This window comes from Chelonia mydas, chromosome 3 (assembly GCF_015237465.2).
Source record: "Chelonia mydas isolate rCheMyd1 chromosome 3, rCheMyd1.pri.v2, whole genome shotgun sequence".
NCBI lineage: Eukaryota > Metazoa > Chordata > Testudines > Cheloniidae > Chelonia > Chelonia mydas.
The window spans coordinates 157,792,607-157,808,627 of NC_057851.1; the positions used below are offsets into that span (position 1 = coordinate 157,792,607).

Here is a 16,021-nt window from a genome sequence, read left to right on the forward strand (position 1 = left end):
ATCAAGCTATGAAAATATTTTACCTATTGTCCTTACAAGTGATACCTAAAATTACTAGGACTGACAAGGGTTAGTGAAAGCAAATAGTTTGTCTTAGTTTTTTTCAGTTTATTTACATTGTGTGTTTGACAGCACTTTGAGATAGTCAGTTCTTCTTTCTTCCCTCTGTAGCCATTTGCACCTTGATCCTGTAACAGGCTGAAGCCAAAGGAACTTCATGTGGGTATAGGGTTCCATCTATATAGTCACTTACAGGATTTGCACTTTAGTCAGTCAGTTTCCTCCTTTATTTATGTGGGTCTTTCACACAGAAGCAGAAGACAGAAAAACATCTAAAAATGGTCACCTGTGACTGTAAAACCCCAAACTGGCAGAGGAGTAGGGGCTGGGTGGAGTACCAGACAATCTACACTTTAAAAAACTTGACTAGATTCCAAGATGATGTATCTCTTTAATTCAGATGTCAATGGGAGTTTTGTTTGAGTAGGCACTGAGACAGGGCTTCAGGATTTTGGTCCTAGGGTTTTGTGGTTTTTTTGTTCTGGATGATCTTCTGAACCCCTCTAAGAGCCTAAGGTATTCCTTCCATATTTCTTTCCCTTAGTCTCCCTCTCCTCAAATCACACAGTAACAGAATTTACCATGCCAGATCAGATTACTGAGCTCCCAAATCTGGTACTCTACTATTGGCTGTGGCCAATACCTGATGGTTCAGAAGAAAGTGAAAAACACCCAGAAAGCACTTCGCCATTTGTATGATGAGGGTACATGTGGGAGGACTGATTCCTTCCTGACTTCAGTGGTGATCATCTTATGTAGAGAAGCAAGACATTTGACTACCCCCCTCAGTATGTAGAATTACAAATGATACCATTGTTCATAATATTATCGTGCCCCTTTCAAAATCCATCAGCAACTTCTTGGCTCTAAAGAGCAGAGGAAGACTCATGAATGATACTCATGTTTAAGTCACATGGCATCATTCCCACCACCTTCCCTCTACCCTACTGGAAGCCTCCACCAGTACTCCAAATTCCTTACGAGCAGCAAGAGGCTATGGGGAAATCAAACTCCAGGGAGGTGCTGAGCACCACAGCTAGGCCACTGGGTCAACACAGTGGGGAGGTTTAAAATAATATACTCCTTTTGAGAATGCTTCCATATTTTTAACAAAATAGAAAATCCTGAAAGATTAAGTTCTGGGCTCTGCTAAATGCAAAACACACATGAGCTGCACATCAGTGGCTGTTAACATTTGGTAATGATGCAATCAGTGAAGGGGAGGCATACAGCATAGACACCGCTGTACTAGTAACTCAATTATTCTGAAGACAAGAAGTCCACATGCATATAATTACTGGTAAATCAACTCCTTGTTCATAAAACAGAAGCATGGCCTTGTACCCAGCCAGTTTATAGGTGGGTTTTTTTTTTCCATTGGTCAAATACTCAGCAGAATGACAGTCTATGTAACGCAATATTCATGCAATAGAGTTCATTCAAAGATAAGTTATATCAATAACTTCCATAAAATGCATATGTAGACAAGAGCTTGGCTTCATGGGGGAGGAGGGGGGCCTGTATAATATTAGTATAACGTTAATGTGAAACAACTATCAAGAAATCATAATTTTTCAGGGTTTTGTATATTTTTAGTCCCACCTCCTCCAAAGATGATAGAATACTCAAAGTGACCACTTACTCTCATAAGGCCCAATCCATCAGTTTTTACTGACTGTAATGGGAGTTTTAGATGAATAAGGAATACAGAATTGGGCCTTTATATGTTTACCACAAATAAGCCTTCCAAATCCCTGAAAACATGTCTCGTTAATTATATGTATGTATAATAAATGTCCCAGATATGTCAGATTATTATTATTTGCAATCTGGAACTGTACTGATATTACATTTCTGCAGATTAACAGTCCAATGTTTGCCATCACTAAATTGAAATAAACATTCAATTTAAATATCAGAACCTGTCTAGTCAGCAATTTTATCCCAGAGACAAAATTATCTTCTAAAATGCTCATGCCAAGGAAGGTTAAATACCTAAATATGACCTCATTTTAATAAAACCAGGACTTTGGAACTCGAAAGATAATTGTTTCTAGGCACAGAGTTTTCAAGCGTTCTATCATCTACTGTCTTTAGATTTCACATTCAATCTCCTTTTATAGATCTCTGTAAAACAACTCAATTACTGACTGTTTGGACTTTTATTACCTAACCCAAAACAAGATACATAGGGATTGCTGCAGAAACCAAAGCTCAGCTGCTTTTTGAGTTTGCAAAACTAGTGGCACAAAAATAATATCAAGAAGCTTTGGAATCTATTGTCTACATGGGTCTATTATTCTTTGACTCTCTGAATTTCCACATATATTCTGACTACAAGTGTCTTTAACCTCAAATGGACTGTCAAGCAGACGCCAGATGCCCCCTTATTCCCTCAGTGCAAACTATCAGTAAACCTTAGCATAACTTTACTTTGAGCCTTAAACTAACAGCATGTGAAAAGATTAATATGAATAAATTCAAAACTAATCAGATCCCTTCTTTAAATGTTGACACAGTATTATTTATATCCCATAAATACCTTCTTGACTAAAATTCATCCCAGGAGATTGGCATCTTGCCAGTTCTATTCATATTTACGGTATTTATATAGTACAGTTGGCCAAGGATAATATTTAAGACAAAATATGCCTTAGGGTATATACAATATCTCTTATAGTTTTCCTTTTACATCTCCTCATTGCTAAAAATATTTAGTCTGAACTGTATAAAATGCCTCACAAAGACCTATCAGCAATCTGCAGTGATATATAGCTGACTATGAGTATAATTAGAGCATATTTGTAATACTTGGGCTGTAGTCAGTTACTGAACGCTAACAACTTTGTGGTTAAAAACTCAACCACTGATCTTTCCCATGCCTTCATCTCAGCAGCTTTTGACCTTCAATGCATTCATATTGATCTCCTTCTCCTTCCTCATCACTGTCCCAGCGGGATCAGGAACTGCAGAGTTATGACAATTATTCAGTGAAGTCTAGGAGAAAGTGCAGCCAATGCTGCACTTTCAAATTGTTTGTTTAAAATATGGTGGAGCAATTCCTTCCTTTCTGTCTTTTTTGGAAAGGTTCGCTCAATCCAGTATAACTAGAGAGCAGTGGAAAAACAGTTAACCTACTTACTATGATGTTAACCACGGCACTTGCACAGTAGTATTGGATCTGTTGCTAAATGGCCTTCTGATCCCAAACTTCTGATGCACTCTGTTGGTAGATACCTGAAGTCTACTTTATGCTGCCAAAACCCTTACTAATACTTTAGTACTGTTCCGGCTTTTGACAATATTTTAAAAATAGACCCTCTTTTGTCAACTTTGATGTCACACACTTCAGATATTTTAATTTTCTGACCAGTATACGGCTGGATTTGATAATAGTAACTCTTTGTGTGATTTTCTTTGCGGGGAAAAGGGGGCAAATCTGTGGTCAGGATCAATGCACCTTGCCTTCAAAAACCCTCTATTACATGTTCATACCCGTATACCAAGTAGTTGCTACTATTCCTATGGCCTTTGTTAGTAAATACTTGCTACCAGGCTCAGGGCATGAGGTGTTGGGTCTCAAAACAAAGTTCTGACTTTCACCAAAATACCAGCAAGGATGGTGTGGCAGTGAGGGTGTGGGTGTGTGTTTTGAAGGAAAACTGCCACGATTTCTACGTTCTGTCTCAATGTTATTGCTACAAATTACACTGAAGCTTTTGCGCATACCCACTTGGCTCCAATATACATAAAAAAATCTTCCTTCCCCCAGGGTAACAAGGGTGGAGTATATTTATCCTAGCTGTTATTGTAATTACAATAATAAAATGGCTTTGACTGCGAGGATGTCCTGTACCTGATGGTGTCATTTAACAGTAAAAGAAGAAAAAGGCAGCTGCAAAGAGTGGGGTGCAGACACTTTGGCTGGCATCATGGGACTATCGCATGCAAGACACAGCAAGCTATAAAGCTACAACTTGTTAAACTAAAAATAAATAAAAGAAAATGCAATTAGAAACTCTAGGATAAAGTTACCAAGATGGCTACATTATCTATTTAAGCAAGAGGTATGTACTTTTCAAAAACAGACAGCAAATATATAGGGCATCAAGTGGAGGGTGGGGGAAGAGGGAGGGAAATGAACAGATTAGGCACTGGAGTTTCGGACACACTGATGGTGAAGTTATGTTTTTCTCTCTCTGGTATTTAACCTTCCTTGGCATGAGCAGCTAGTTTGGTTTTTTTAAGGACTTTTATGCTTTTCTGCACACCCACCGCCGCCGCCACCAAAAGAAAGAGGCATGTTCTGATGATTTGTATTCATTATAGGTGGGATCTGATGAGATACCAGCACATAACATTTTTCCCTTTTATTGTTCAGAATGAGATGTGTATCATCAGTGTCATTCAAAAAAATAGCGAAGGGCAGAAAAATGAGAGGGGTTCCAGGAACCTGGCACTAAACAGAAGGGAGAACTTCTTTGTACCTAAATTAAAGGCACCATTAATTGGAAGGGTGGCTATTAAACTGCAAACAGAAGGGAGAGGTCTCTGCAGTTGTCCTTTCTTAGGGTACCAATTTAAGTAGAGATCTTGAGAATGATGTTCTGGGGATTGGGGAGTTGGCAAGGATAGGGAAAGAAGCCTGGGATTCTTTTTTTTAAACACCTTTTTTGAAAAACGCAGATAGATTGAGGCAAATTGAGGGGAAGAACAGCTGTGGAAAGAGATAGGGTCGTTTTAGAGAGGGAAGGGTGTGGGGGTGCAGCACGCCCAGGTCCTAGGGGCACACACAGTGACGCGTGTGATGAGTTTGAGGGAGAGGGTGAGAGGAGATCAAACACAGCAGATCTGCAAGCAACCGACCCCCCCTTCCCCCCCCCAAAAAAGTATGAAAAACGAACTAAGAAGATGAGTGAAATGAACAGATAAGGGGGCTTATGGTACATGGCGCAGGTATTTCAGGGCACTGGGCACTGCCAAGGCTGGGGGGGGGGGGTGAAATCACACACACACAGAGGACTTACTTTCGGGGTAAAAAGGCAGCATGTCTATTTTGTAAACCTCTTTGGCATAATACTCCTCATCGCTCCTCTCCCTTTCGCAAGTGGCGGCTCTGTGGTTGGCTTTCTCCTGCAGCAGGTCCCTGGTGCTGTTGTAGATGGAGATGACCTCCGGGGGCACCTCCTCGGGCTCGGGGTACTCTTCAGGGGGGCTGGTGAGCTTCAGCTTGCTCAGGATCTGCCCTCGGATCGCCTCGATCCTCTTGCGCATAAACTGATCCATGTCTAGGGTACTGCAGGTAGACAGGCTGAGCGCCACCGTGGCCAGATCCAGGGTGAGCACCACGCTCAGGAGATAGCAGTGCATTTTCGGGTTTAAACCCAGCGTCCCAAAAAGAGTGACTTGGAAAAGAAGGGGATGGGGGGGGGGGTGCAAAAGAGGGGAAGCAGCTGCGGTTGGAAATGCAACCGGGTTGCCAGGAAAAGGCAACGGGGGTGCAAATGAAAAACGCCCCCGGGTTACCCAGGCGAGTTGCAAAGAAAGCAGGTCGCTACCTCTGCATCAGCCTCCAAACTGAACAAACATGGGGGGGGGGGGGATTTTAACCAGCCCCCACCGCGGCGAGAGCCACTAGAGGAGAGTTTCCCGAGCGAGCCGGTGTGGCGGGGCTGGCCAGGGAGCAGCGCTCCTGAAGCCGGAGGGCGAGCGGGTGGCAGCCGGGCGCTCAGCTCCGGGCTTCTGCTCTGGGCTCCTCCAGCGCCACGCACGGGACGGGACGGGACGGGAGAGGGGCGATGTCAGGGGCGGGCTGGCGGCGCGCGCTGAGCTGAGCTGAGCTGCTGGCCCCGCGCTGCGGAGCTGCGACAACACACGCAGCAGCTGCGAGCAGAGCGAGCCGCCCCGCGGGCGAGAGGGCGCCCACGTGTGTGTGTGTGTGTGTGTGAGAGCGCGCGCGGGGAGAGTCCGGGACGCCCCGGGGCTGGGTGCAGGGAGGGGGGGGCTCTGCTCTTCGCTCCTTCCTGCGGCGCTGATCCTGCCGCCGGCACCCCGGGCTGCATGCACCGACCAGCCCCCCTCTCTTGCGGTGCAGCTTCCCCGGCGCCCTCCTCTTCCTCCAAAAAAAGCCAACCCAAGCCACAGTCAACAAGCCGGCGCTGCTGCTGCTGCGGCGGCGGCAGCCTCCTGTGGGTCGCGAGCCCGGGCGTTGAAAAGGTGCTTTGCCCCTTTCTCCCTCGGGGGCACCTCTCCCCCCTGGCTTGGTTTCAGTGCTTGCCACGCACGGCCCGATCCGCGCAGCTCCTGCTTTACTTTATCTGCAGCCCCGTTAGTCTCTCTCTCTCTCTGTGTCCTCCTGCCTCCCTCCCTCGCTGAGCCCCGTTGCTTTCCTTGCGAAGAGGGAAACTTTGCCAGCAGATAACATCACGCTCTTGCAGGGAGAGGGAGATTTATAAGGTCTCCCTGCACCACGTGTTTGCCTCCCAACAAAATGACGTGGTGGGATTGCATGGAAGAGGATTCCTCTCGCGTTTCCCTCACCCCGGCTCCTTCGTCCCTCTGTGCGGCAGGCAGGGGCCCCGCCAGCCAGCATGAGCGGTGCATACGCTTCAGGGTGCCGCACCGTGCGGGGTAGGAGAGAAGGGGAGGGGGGATGCGAGCTGAAAAGCCAAAGCAACTCTTGCCAGGCTTGCTTGGGGTTTACTGTTTCTTGAGCCTGTTATTAACGTCACGGAGCCAAATCGCACCGCGGCTTTCAACTGTGTTGCAGGCAATTGACTGGCACCCGCGATAGGGGTCACTGTCATGCCTGCCCCACCTTTTGTGGAGCTCTGTGAGATATTTCTATTAGAAAAGTATGTGCAGATAATTATGGTTCATTATTAGATTAGGCAGCAAATTTGGCCCATTGTTTTAATAGTCAGCAGAAGGTATTCTGGCTTTGCTCAGTCCACTCGCCTGTACTTAACTTCTACTTCCATACACGTTTTGTGGCCTTGTTCTCATCATTATCTCTCCTCTGAAGTGTTACCTGGTTATCATTATACTCATTAGGACTGTGATGATGATTCTCTCCTGCCTTCTCCTAGGTGTCCTTTGTGCACATTGTCATTTGTACTAGGCCACTCAGTTGCTCACTCCAGGAGCTTTTTAATTTCTGTCTCTCTAATTTGATCTCTCAGTTACTTCTTATATCCGCCACAGTCTCCTAGATGTTATATATAGAATGACCTGTTGGGTTTACCTTGTCCATCTTGGTGCCAAAGCATGATCATTCCTTCTTTGTACATAGGGAATTGCTAGTGGTTTGACTTAAATGCATTCTGCCCATACTGCATTCTGGCCCGGCTCTTGAGAAATTATTCTACAGTCAAATAGATCTCATTCTTAACTTCATCCCCTACGTCTTTTCTTTTTCTGTCACAGTCCATTTATCACATCTGTACATCAGCATGAATGAACTTCATGAAACGATCAAGTAGCCTTTGTTCCTTTAACACCCGCCATTCTATCCCTACAGTCCCTTAAGCATTAAGTTGTCATAATTTTTCACTGGATGTGTTAAGAGAGAGAGAATCATTTGGGAGCCTCTACTAAGTCATCTAGCCCACGCTCTTCCATAGTGACCAGATTGTTTCTAAACCTCCTGTTATGGTATAAGACAGGGGTGTAGGAGCATTCAGTGCAGCATGATGACATAAGGGGCATAAAGGGTTAGGACCACAGCTATACTATTCCTAATTATGTTAGAAAAAATGTACAGAGGAAGCCAGATAGGATGGCTCAAATATCCCAAAAGATATAGGCCCAGATCCTTAGATGGTATAAATCAACACAGAACCACGGAAGTCAAAAGAGTTATACCAATTTATAGCAGCTGATGATCAAGCCTTAGAAGTACTGTTTCTAGGAAGTATTACAAAGATTTCTAAGACTTGCTAGTCACTTGAAAGTGGTAGCCCCTAGATTAAGGGCAAGATTTTACTTCTCAGTATGTCTGCAAGGAAAACAGCTTCCTTAGAGCAGTTATAGTGGGGGGGGGGGGGGGGGCAAGAGGGGAGGGGGAAGATAAAAGGGCCTAGCAGTACTGAACTACTGCATGTTGTTCGCAATGGCAGGGCTCTACTGTAGGGAAAGCAGTGTTGCCAGCTAATCTAGCACTGCTGAGGATATAAGCAAAGAAGAGCCTTCCTACTGGATAAAGGACATGAGAATACTATATAATTGAAAGGTCATTTTTTCATCGTTTGAAAGTACACACGTTTAAAAATAAGCAGAGATGGATGGCACTGCAGCCACACAACTGACATTGCACCAGTCCTGAATATCGCATTTAATGGTACCTGTCCATTTAACCCTGTTTGAATTCCTACAAAGAGCTGAATAAAAGTTTTCCTGTCACATCACTATATTTTGATTGTTTTCTGTGTCAATGTCTTACTCTTCTTGACCTGAAAGGTACAGCTCCAGTGATAATGATTTGGGAAATAATATGGTTTCCAATATCAGGCGAAATGAAATTGAATTAGTGGATTCATTTGATTTTATTTCCGTAAGATTCCTGTTTAAAAACAAAACGCCATTTCCTCAGCTAGTATAAATTGATATAACTCCATTGACTTCACTCACCACCTAAGGATCTGGCCCTGCCACCCATTGGACCTAAGATGTGAATGTTTCTGAACATAAGTTTGTGAAATTAATGTAGTTCCTCCCAAACCTGTACCTGAAACCATGAAGAAATATACTGTAATACATCCAGGGCCACATAAGAATTTACAGTTGTTACTAGGCTGTACCTCATGCCAATCCACAACTTCACAGCGACAACACAGCTAGACGCAGATCCTCCTACTCAAGCACTAGCCCACAGCATGTGAGCATTTAGACACTCTTCACTAGCTGTCCGCAGTGATAAGCAGAGCTGGGCAGAGAAAGGTAATTCTCCTTCAGGATTTTGATATTTTGAAACTTGCTTTTTAGAAAGTTAGGAATGAAAAACAAAAATTTCAAAATTCTCTGTGGACCCTAGGGTCTCTGACTCTGAGGCAATCTGTTTGGGGGGCTGCTCCAGAGCCGTAGACCCTTCCAGGTGAGCTGGGGAGTGAGGCAAATGAGCTGGCAGGAAAGCGCGCAGGTTTCAAAACCTGGCTGGTTTTCAGCTAAATGTCAGCGAAATTGAATGGTCTCCAGGAAACGTTTTGATTTTGCCAAATCAGCAAATTCCAAAAGAAGAATGTTGTGCCAGAACTTTTCCGATCAACTCTCGTTACAAGTCTTATAACCTACAACAGAGCAGTTCTTATGCTGTCCAGTAGAGAGGCCAATAGTGGTTCACACACACAAACTACCAGTTCATTACACACTTTCTTAGTTTGACAAATCTCAACCTCAAGTGTCTGGCATTCACTATAGTTCAGCTCTCAGTTTGACATCAGTGTAACAAATCTGTTGCTACCTAAGGCTTCTTGGTATCACTATGGTGCAAATTATTGCCATTCAGAAGCTCTCAGGAGCAGCCGGGATAGAATGTAGACTCCTGTTCCAAAAGCATAGATCGATCCCTATCACTTGATCTAAGCCCCTACCACCTGTAACATAGGGCCTGATATACACAGCTCAGCCATTGTGATTCTCCCTAGTAGAGAACATTCTAGCCAGTTCATTACAATATATACCAAAATACACAAGCACCAGGTTTCCATTTTGAAAATTTGGAATTCTCTCTCTCATAACACATTGCCTACTTTCTATGTGCACCCAAAACTCTTGCTCCCACATATTTTCTTGTGGATATACAAGCAATGCCGAATTGGACCCCAAAGAAATTATGGCCCAACCTCTGTTTATCATGGACATGTGAGCAATTGCATTGAGTAAGGCAATCAAGATTTGGCCCTGTAACTTTTGCCATTTTAATGTGCATGGTCCAATGCAATTCTGCTGGATAAAGTGCCATAAACTAAACATACTTTCAGAATTAAACAACCACATGCCTTTCAATACAGGTAATTCAGTTTTTGAGTTATAACTTTATTTTCACTCTGCACATATCTAATAGGCTAAACTATCATAATTAACCCCTTGCATTTTATTTTGGGACAGTATCCCTTGTATTTATTACATTCTAAAGAGTGAATTAGAATGAAAAACTACTGTGGAAAACATTTACTAAATACAAATGCAATTAAATTTCATTTGATCTATTTTTTTTTTTTAAATGGACCCCATCCTGCATTTCTTGGGCACCCAAATGTGAGTAAAGAAAGCACAGAGAAAGAACAGGACTTATCTGTTCTTGTGCTTTCAATTCAGTACAATGCTGTCTTTTTATATGTTGATTTTTTTTAATAAACAGTAACTGTTTATTACAAAAACAGGGACACCTGGAAAGTTACTTCACACACTGAACTTAAGGCTTTCATGTTTCCTGTTAGCTTAAAAATTATGTGGTCTGGATTTTACAATTTGTGGTTTCTTTTTTAGATTGTTTTGGTTATACACAAATGTGCTGTGCAAAATACAATGGCAATAATCTTTCTCAAACTGCTGACGACCAGGTCATTAAGTAAGGTGGCTGGCCACATTTCATAAACTAGAGAACATTGTTGGAGAAGGAATAACTTTTAAAATTTAAGAGGCACATTTCATAAGCTTCACATTGATGACGAGCGTCTGACAATTGCACAATTAATTCTTTGTGGCATACACAGAACTTTGCAGCAGTTACTCTGCTCATGTTGAATCTTAGCTGTTCTGATGCAGTCTGCCAGTCAAGAAACTTGCGAATTCTCCTTTCTATAAAAACAAGCACACACAACCGTTCAGTTTCTAGAGCAGAGGTGGCACCTTATAATGGTGAGATGAAGAGATGACAAATAGAGGAAAACCGTACAGTAATAAAACACTTGATTTTACCATTTGGTGTAGCTGAAGGCACCAGTCCTCTACACTTCTGTATTGTGCTTTTCATTAGTGAGCATAGTGATTCCTATGTGTACTTGACACCAAAATCCTATTGAGCTTACTTCTGCAAGTGGCCCCATTGCCACCAGGATGTGTCTCTTATTTCATACAGGACTCTGTCCTGCAGCCCTTATGTTTCAAAAACATTGACTACTTTTTATCTCTGGCTGTTTGACATAAAATTAAAATGATCTTATGTTAACACAGTGATTTTTGTTTTAGAGGCCCAAAGTTCTTTGCATACTTTACAAAGTGAAGGTCTGATCCTGCAACCTTTCCTCACAAGTAGTCCCAGCTCATGCAAACAGACCTCTTGGCTTCATTAGGAGTGTTCATGCGAGAAAGAACAACAGAATTCGGTCCAAATAACTTTTTCCACTTATACAGTGCCAGCACCTCTGAGTTGAAAGGCGGGAACTGTTCTCCAGTGCACACCACCACTACACAACAATTTAAGACAGGAAACAAAGAACAATACCACAAGCAACTGAAGGTATAGTGCAAATTTAGAATGGACTATGACCAGGATACCAGCATTAAGACACCTAAGGCCAGATCAACCACAGATTTCCCTAACTGGAGGAGTATGTAGTCCCCAGTAGGTGCTGAGCTGACATAGCTATCTCTTGGACCACTCCTCCCGGCAGCTCTAGCTGTTGGAGGAATTCTGGGATCAGAGATGGGGGTATGGCCACAATACTCTAGTTTAGGAACTGTTACTAGCTGACATAGATTAGACCCTGACAATCTGGAAGCCACAACAGCACCTTTGTGGAACAACCCTCCACTACTCAGTGGAGACTGGATGCTGCAGAAAATCGGGGGCACTAGTATTATGAAAATTGTAAGGGAATTTATAAAGACCACAGTGGGCAGGACCTCTAATCTAAACTATTATAAATTCATAGATCACTGCTTTCTATGGAGTGCGTATGTATTTCTTTCATAATATTTCAAGGCCTGAAAGGTTATTGCATGTTATTTTAGAATTGTATAGAGACAGTGTTGGTTGTGCGCCAATAAATAAGACAAATGATAATCGTAGAAATTGTTAGTAGTTCTAGCAGAACATCTATATGACAATATTCAGGAAATTCAATTGTACAACTTCAGTGAAAACATGCGTCCAGGCGGTACTTGTGGTGGTTTTTTAAGAAGAGGATTGTTTATAAAGCAATATTAAGTAAGTGGCAGCAGCCTCAAAAATGGGCCTGTAGTAATGTAATATCTTAAGCCACGTATTGCAGCTGCACAGGAACAGAGTTATTCTTTAGTTCACGAAGACTGTAGGGTTCTTGCTTCTCCGGCAGCCCGGTGGTGCAGCTTGCACAAAGAAAAGCGTAAAATAAAACAAAGTGGATTCCTAAGAGTGTAACATCTTCAAAGTGGCTCATTTTCAAGGGCAGCGGGGAAGAAAAACTCTAGGCAGTTAGACTTTGATTTACTATTTTAGACTGTCCCAGTAGAAAGTCCACACTGATCTACTTTGGGGAGTAGGAAGCGGGGAGAGGGGTGGAACAACTTCTAGTTTTTTCCCTGTGGCCAGAGATTGATATCCTCTTCAAATGTTTGGGGTTTTTTTTAAACATTTTCAAGTCCACTGTCCATGGACCACTGAAATCAACTGGCGCTCTGCACAAGAAGGGCTTGCAGGATTGGGTCCCTGTAGAATGAGCTGATGTAAATGAGGAAACTGCAGTCATTCATCAAACTGAAGAGACAGCCTAGACCAAGTAGGATCAGATTTGCCTCTGTACAGAGTGCCTACAAAAAGCCTATGCATTTAACCATCCTAAGTGCTTTTAAGTGTTATGGAAGCCTTGAGTGGTTGCTCTGCACAGGAGTGAATTTCACCCCAGGGAGCAAATATACCCATAATAAAGTGTAATAAACTTTGTGTCTCACTATTTTTCCTGGCTTTCACTGTGACAATGAGCATCCTTGGTCTATAGTCATAACCCAGCTTCATTCAGTGCATAAGGCTATTCCCTATGAAAGCAGCTAGTTGCCAAGACACATCAAAGAATCAACATTAATGTTTCTATATAGCGCAGAAAAACATTGCATATTCCCAGAATGTTTACACTGAGAATCAGAACTGGATTATTTCCTTCATACATTAGTCATTTTAGTTTGCTTTGGTATGGGTTTTGTTTGATTGGTTTAGTGAATGCAGTGAGAGGAACTGACATCCTTTGAAGTTGGAATCCTGCATTTGTCTACAGCATGATACCGCTAACACAGCTCATCCCCTGACTAGAACGGGTAAGGGGGCAGCTCAGTATCTATGCCACTTCAGTGGCCTCAGCTGAGACTGCCCTCAAGAGCATCAACCATGCTGGCATTTTTCTGCAGTGGGTACAGTAGCACCTCAGAGTTGCAGATACCTTGGGAATGGAGGTTGTCTGTAACTCTGAAATGTTCCGTAACTCTGAAGAAGTTACGGACTTCAGTGCTGGGGGCGGGTGGGGGAGGTCATTGGGACTGCAGGCGCAAGGTGGGGGTGGGGGTCAGGGCGGAGTTGGGGCTTCTGTCCCACAGAAGCATCAGAGCTCAGCACTTTAGACCTGCAGGGAGCACTGGGGCTGGGGGCTTCAGCCCCATGGTTCCACACCCAGCTTCAGCCTTGCAGGGGGCGCCGGGACTCAGGGCTTCAGTCCTGGGTGGGGAGGCACCAAGGCTCAAGGCTCCACTCCTGGCTTCGGGGAGTGGGGGGGTGGGTTGCATTAGGGCTCAGGGTTTTAGCTACGTGGGGAGCATTGGGGCTGAAACTGGCACTCCCCTCTTAGCTAAAGTCCCGAGCCCCAGTGCCCCCCCGCAGGGCTGAATACCAGGAGCAGAGCCATGGGGCTGAAGCCCCAAGCCCCAATGCTCCCCCAGTCTAAACCCCTGCGCCCCAGTGCTCCTGAAGACCAGAAAACCCAAGCCCCCTTACCCTGTGGCTGCAGCCCCAACCCACCATGCCTGAAGCCCTGAGCCTTGGGCCTGAAGGCTTGAGATAGTACAGCATTTGCTGGTGGGTTTTTTTTTTTTTTTTGTCTCCACTGCTGCCTCATTGAGGACTTCCAGTTCCACAGGGTGTCCGGTTGACCGGTAAGTCCGTAACTCTGGTGTTCATATCTTTGAACTGTACATTCCCACTACAAATCGGTCTGAGTCCAAACTGATTTCACATCAGCTACTAAATAGCCACTTTTGGTCACTACTCCACCTGTGCTAGTGATCTAGAGGTATAGGGCTCTGATCACTAGTCTACTAAGCCATCCAGGCCCTCTGCTCACCTCCAGTATGCATCCTTCAGAATCTGCAGTAGTCTTAGTACATTTACGAAGAGTTGTAGGACCTACCCCACAAACAGGCTCAGACAGCAGCTTTGGATCTGGTTGATCCATGGGTCTTTTAGCTGAGGCCTAGTATCTCAGTGTCAGATGTACCCTCTACCTGGACTATACCTTACACTTGCGTGGGGTGGGGATAGACTCTGACATTGGAGGCTTTTTCCAGTCATGCCTAGATGATCCTGCTTGCATTTCTATAAACTCTCTCAAACTGGATTTCTTTGGTATGCCGTTTTGGAGGCTTCCTGTAAAGCACTTCCAGTCAGCTGTTCCATTTATTCACTTAGAGCCAATCCCTTGACCCTGTAAGGTCTATAAAGGCAATTCTATAGCATTCCAAATTAAGCCCGATCTAGGATGGATTAGCAGCTGCAAAGGCCACCCACACACCAGGATGTAACTCTCAGCTGTTCTTGTTTCTAAACTCACATTTGCCCCACTCCCATGCAAATTTGGTGCAGCCTCTTTTATTACAGTAAGCCCATTCCATCATACATGCAGAATCAAGGAACAGAGGTTACAGAAAATGTTATTTCCATTAAAGTAGGTAATTCCTCATCAATGCAAACTTTAAGGGCCTCCAGGCTCTATCTATTCCATCTCCCATTGACTTCAATAAGAGCAGGACTGCCCCACCTATTGCTTCCTCCTTGCCTTCTCTGTGTCCTTCATTGTATTCTATTTTGGTGTTGCAACAGGTGGAGACTATAACATGGAGCTTTCTTCCAATTTTTGAGGCCTGCAGAAGCAGGCAGCTCAGGAGACGTACATAGCAATTAGGCTGTCTGGTCACAGAGCACTTCCTAGACTAGCACTCTAAGAGTCCGTAATTTCAATGAAGAGCACCCATAGGGCAAGATGGTAGCCAGTCTTGCATGGGGTATAGAGGGAAGTATAGGTATACTTTTGGGGTATAGAGGGAAGAAAACAGGGCACTAGGAAGTCACTACTTCTTGCACACCTGTCAGACAGACAATCCGTCCCGGAGACCATGAGGATTTTGCTCCTCTGTCCACACCCCACCCGCAGTGGAGGGGAACAAACATGGGGGAGAGTACATACAGCACCCTGTAAAAAGGTGGTGGAGCTCCCACAGCAGAGCATATACACACCCTGCCCCAGAGGCACTGAAACGGAGTCAAATAAAATGCCCTTGGGAGCTCCAGCTTCGGCCAGGCCTCTCTTCCACCCAACCAGGCTGTGGATTAGAGACCCCGCCAGGTCTTTAAATCCATAAAGACGACCAAAATAATTGCAGCATATTTTGCAAATCTTTGAAGCCTAGATTTCTTAGCACATATTGCGAAAAATAGAATTATATGGAGACGAAGAGGTGTTCTGTGCAAACTGGATTTCTATACCACTGGGACCCAGGACTCAGAATACCATGAAAAGGACCCTCTCTTTGCGCTAATACATATTAAATTATCTGCCCTTTGGCCATTATCTAATTATAGAAACTTATCTCCTAACTGTCTGGAGCGTTCCTGATCCAATTTATGAAAAGTTTAGACTTCAGAGGAATCTGTCTGACAGACCTCCTTGTACAGACATTTATTTCTCCCTTGTAGCTTTACCTTTCCTTTTCGCATCTTTCCTATTGGTCCATTCAGCATTGTACACAGCTGCTGGATGGAGGCTGCTCAGAGTGTCTTCTT

At 44.0% G+C, this 16,021-nt stretch overlaps 1 protein-coding gene across 1 annotated transcript in view; it reads right to left on the minus strand.

Moving 5' to 3' along the window:
* Positions 1–6,809, minus strand: part of TGFB2 (transforming growth factor beta 2) — a 73,352-nt gene extending 66,543 nt beyond the window's left edge. Inside the window, exon 1 of the mRNA XM_037895711.2 lies at positions 5,088–6,809. Coding sequence (XP_037751639.1) covers positions 5,088–5,430 — 343 coding nt within the window. The 5' untranslated portion in view covers positions 5,431–6,809. The remainder of the gene's footprint in view (positions 1–5,087) is intronic.
* Between the last annotated feature and the right edge of the window lie 9,212 nt (positions 6,810–16,021).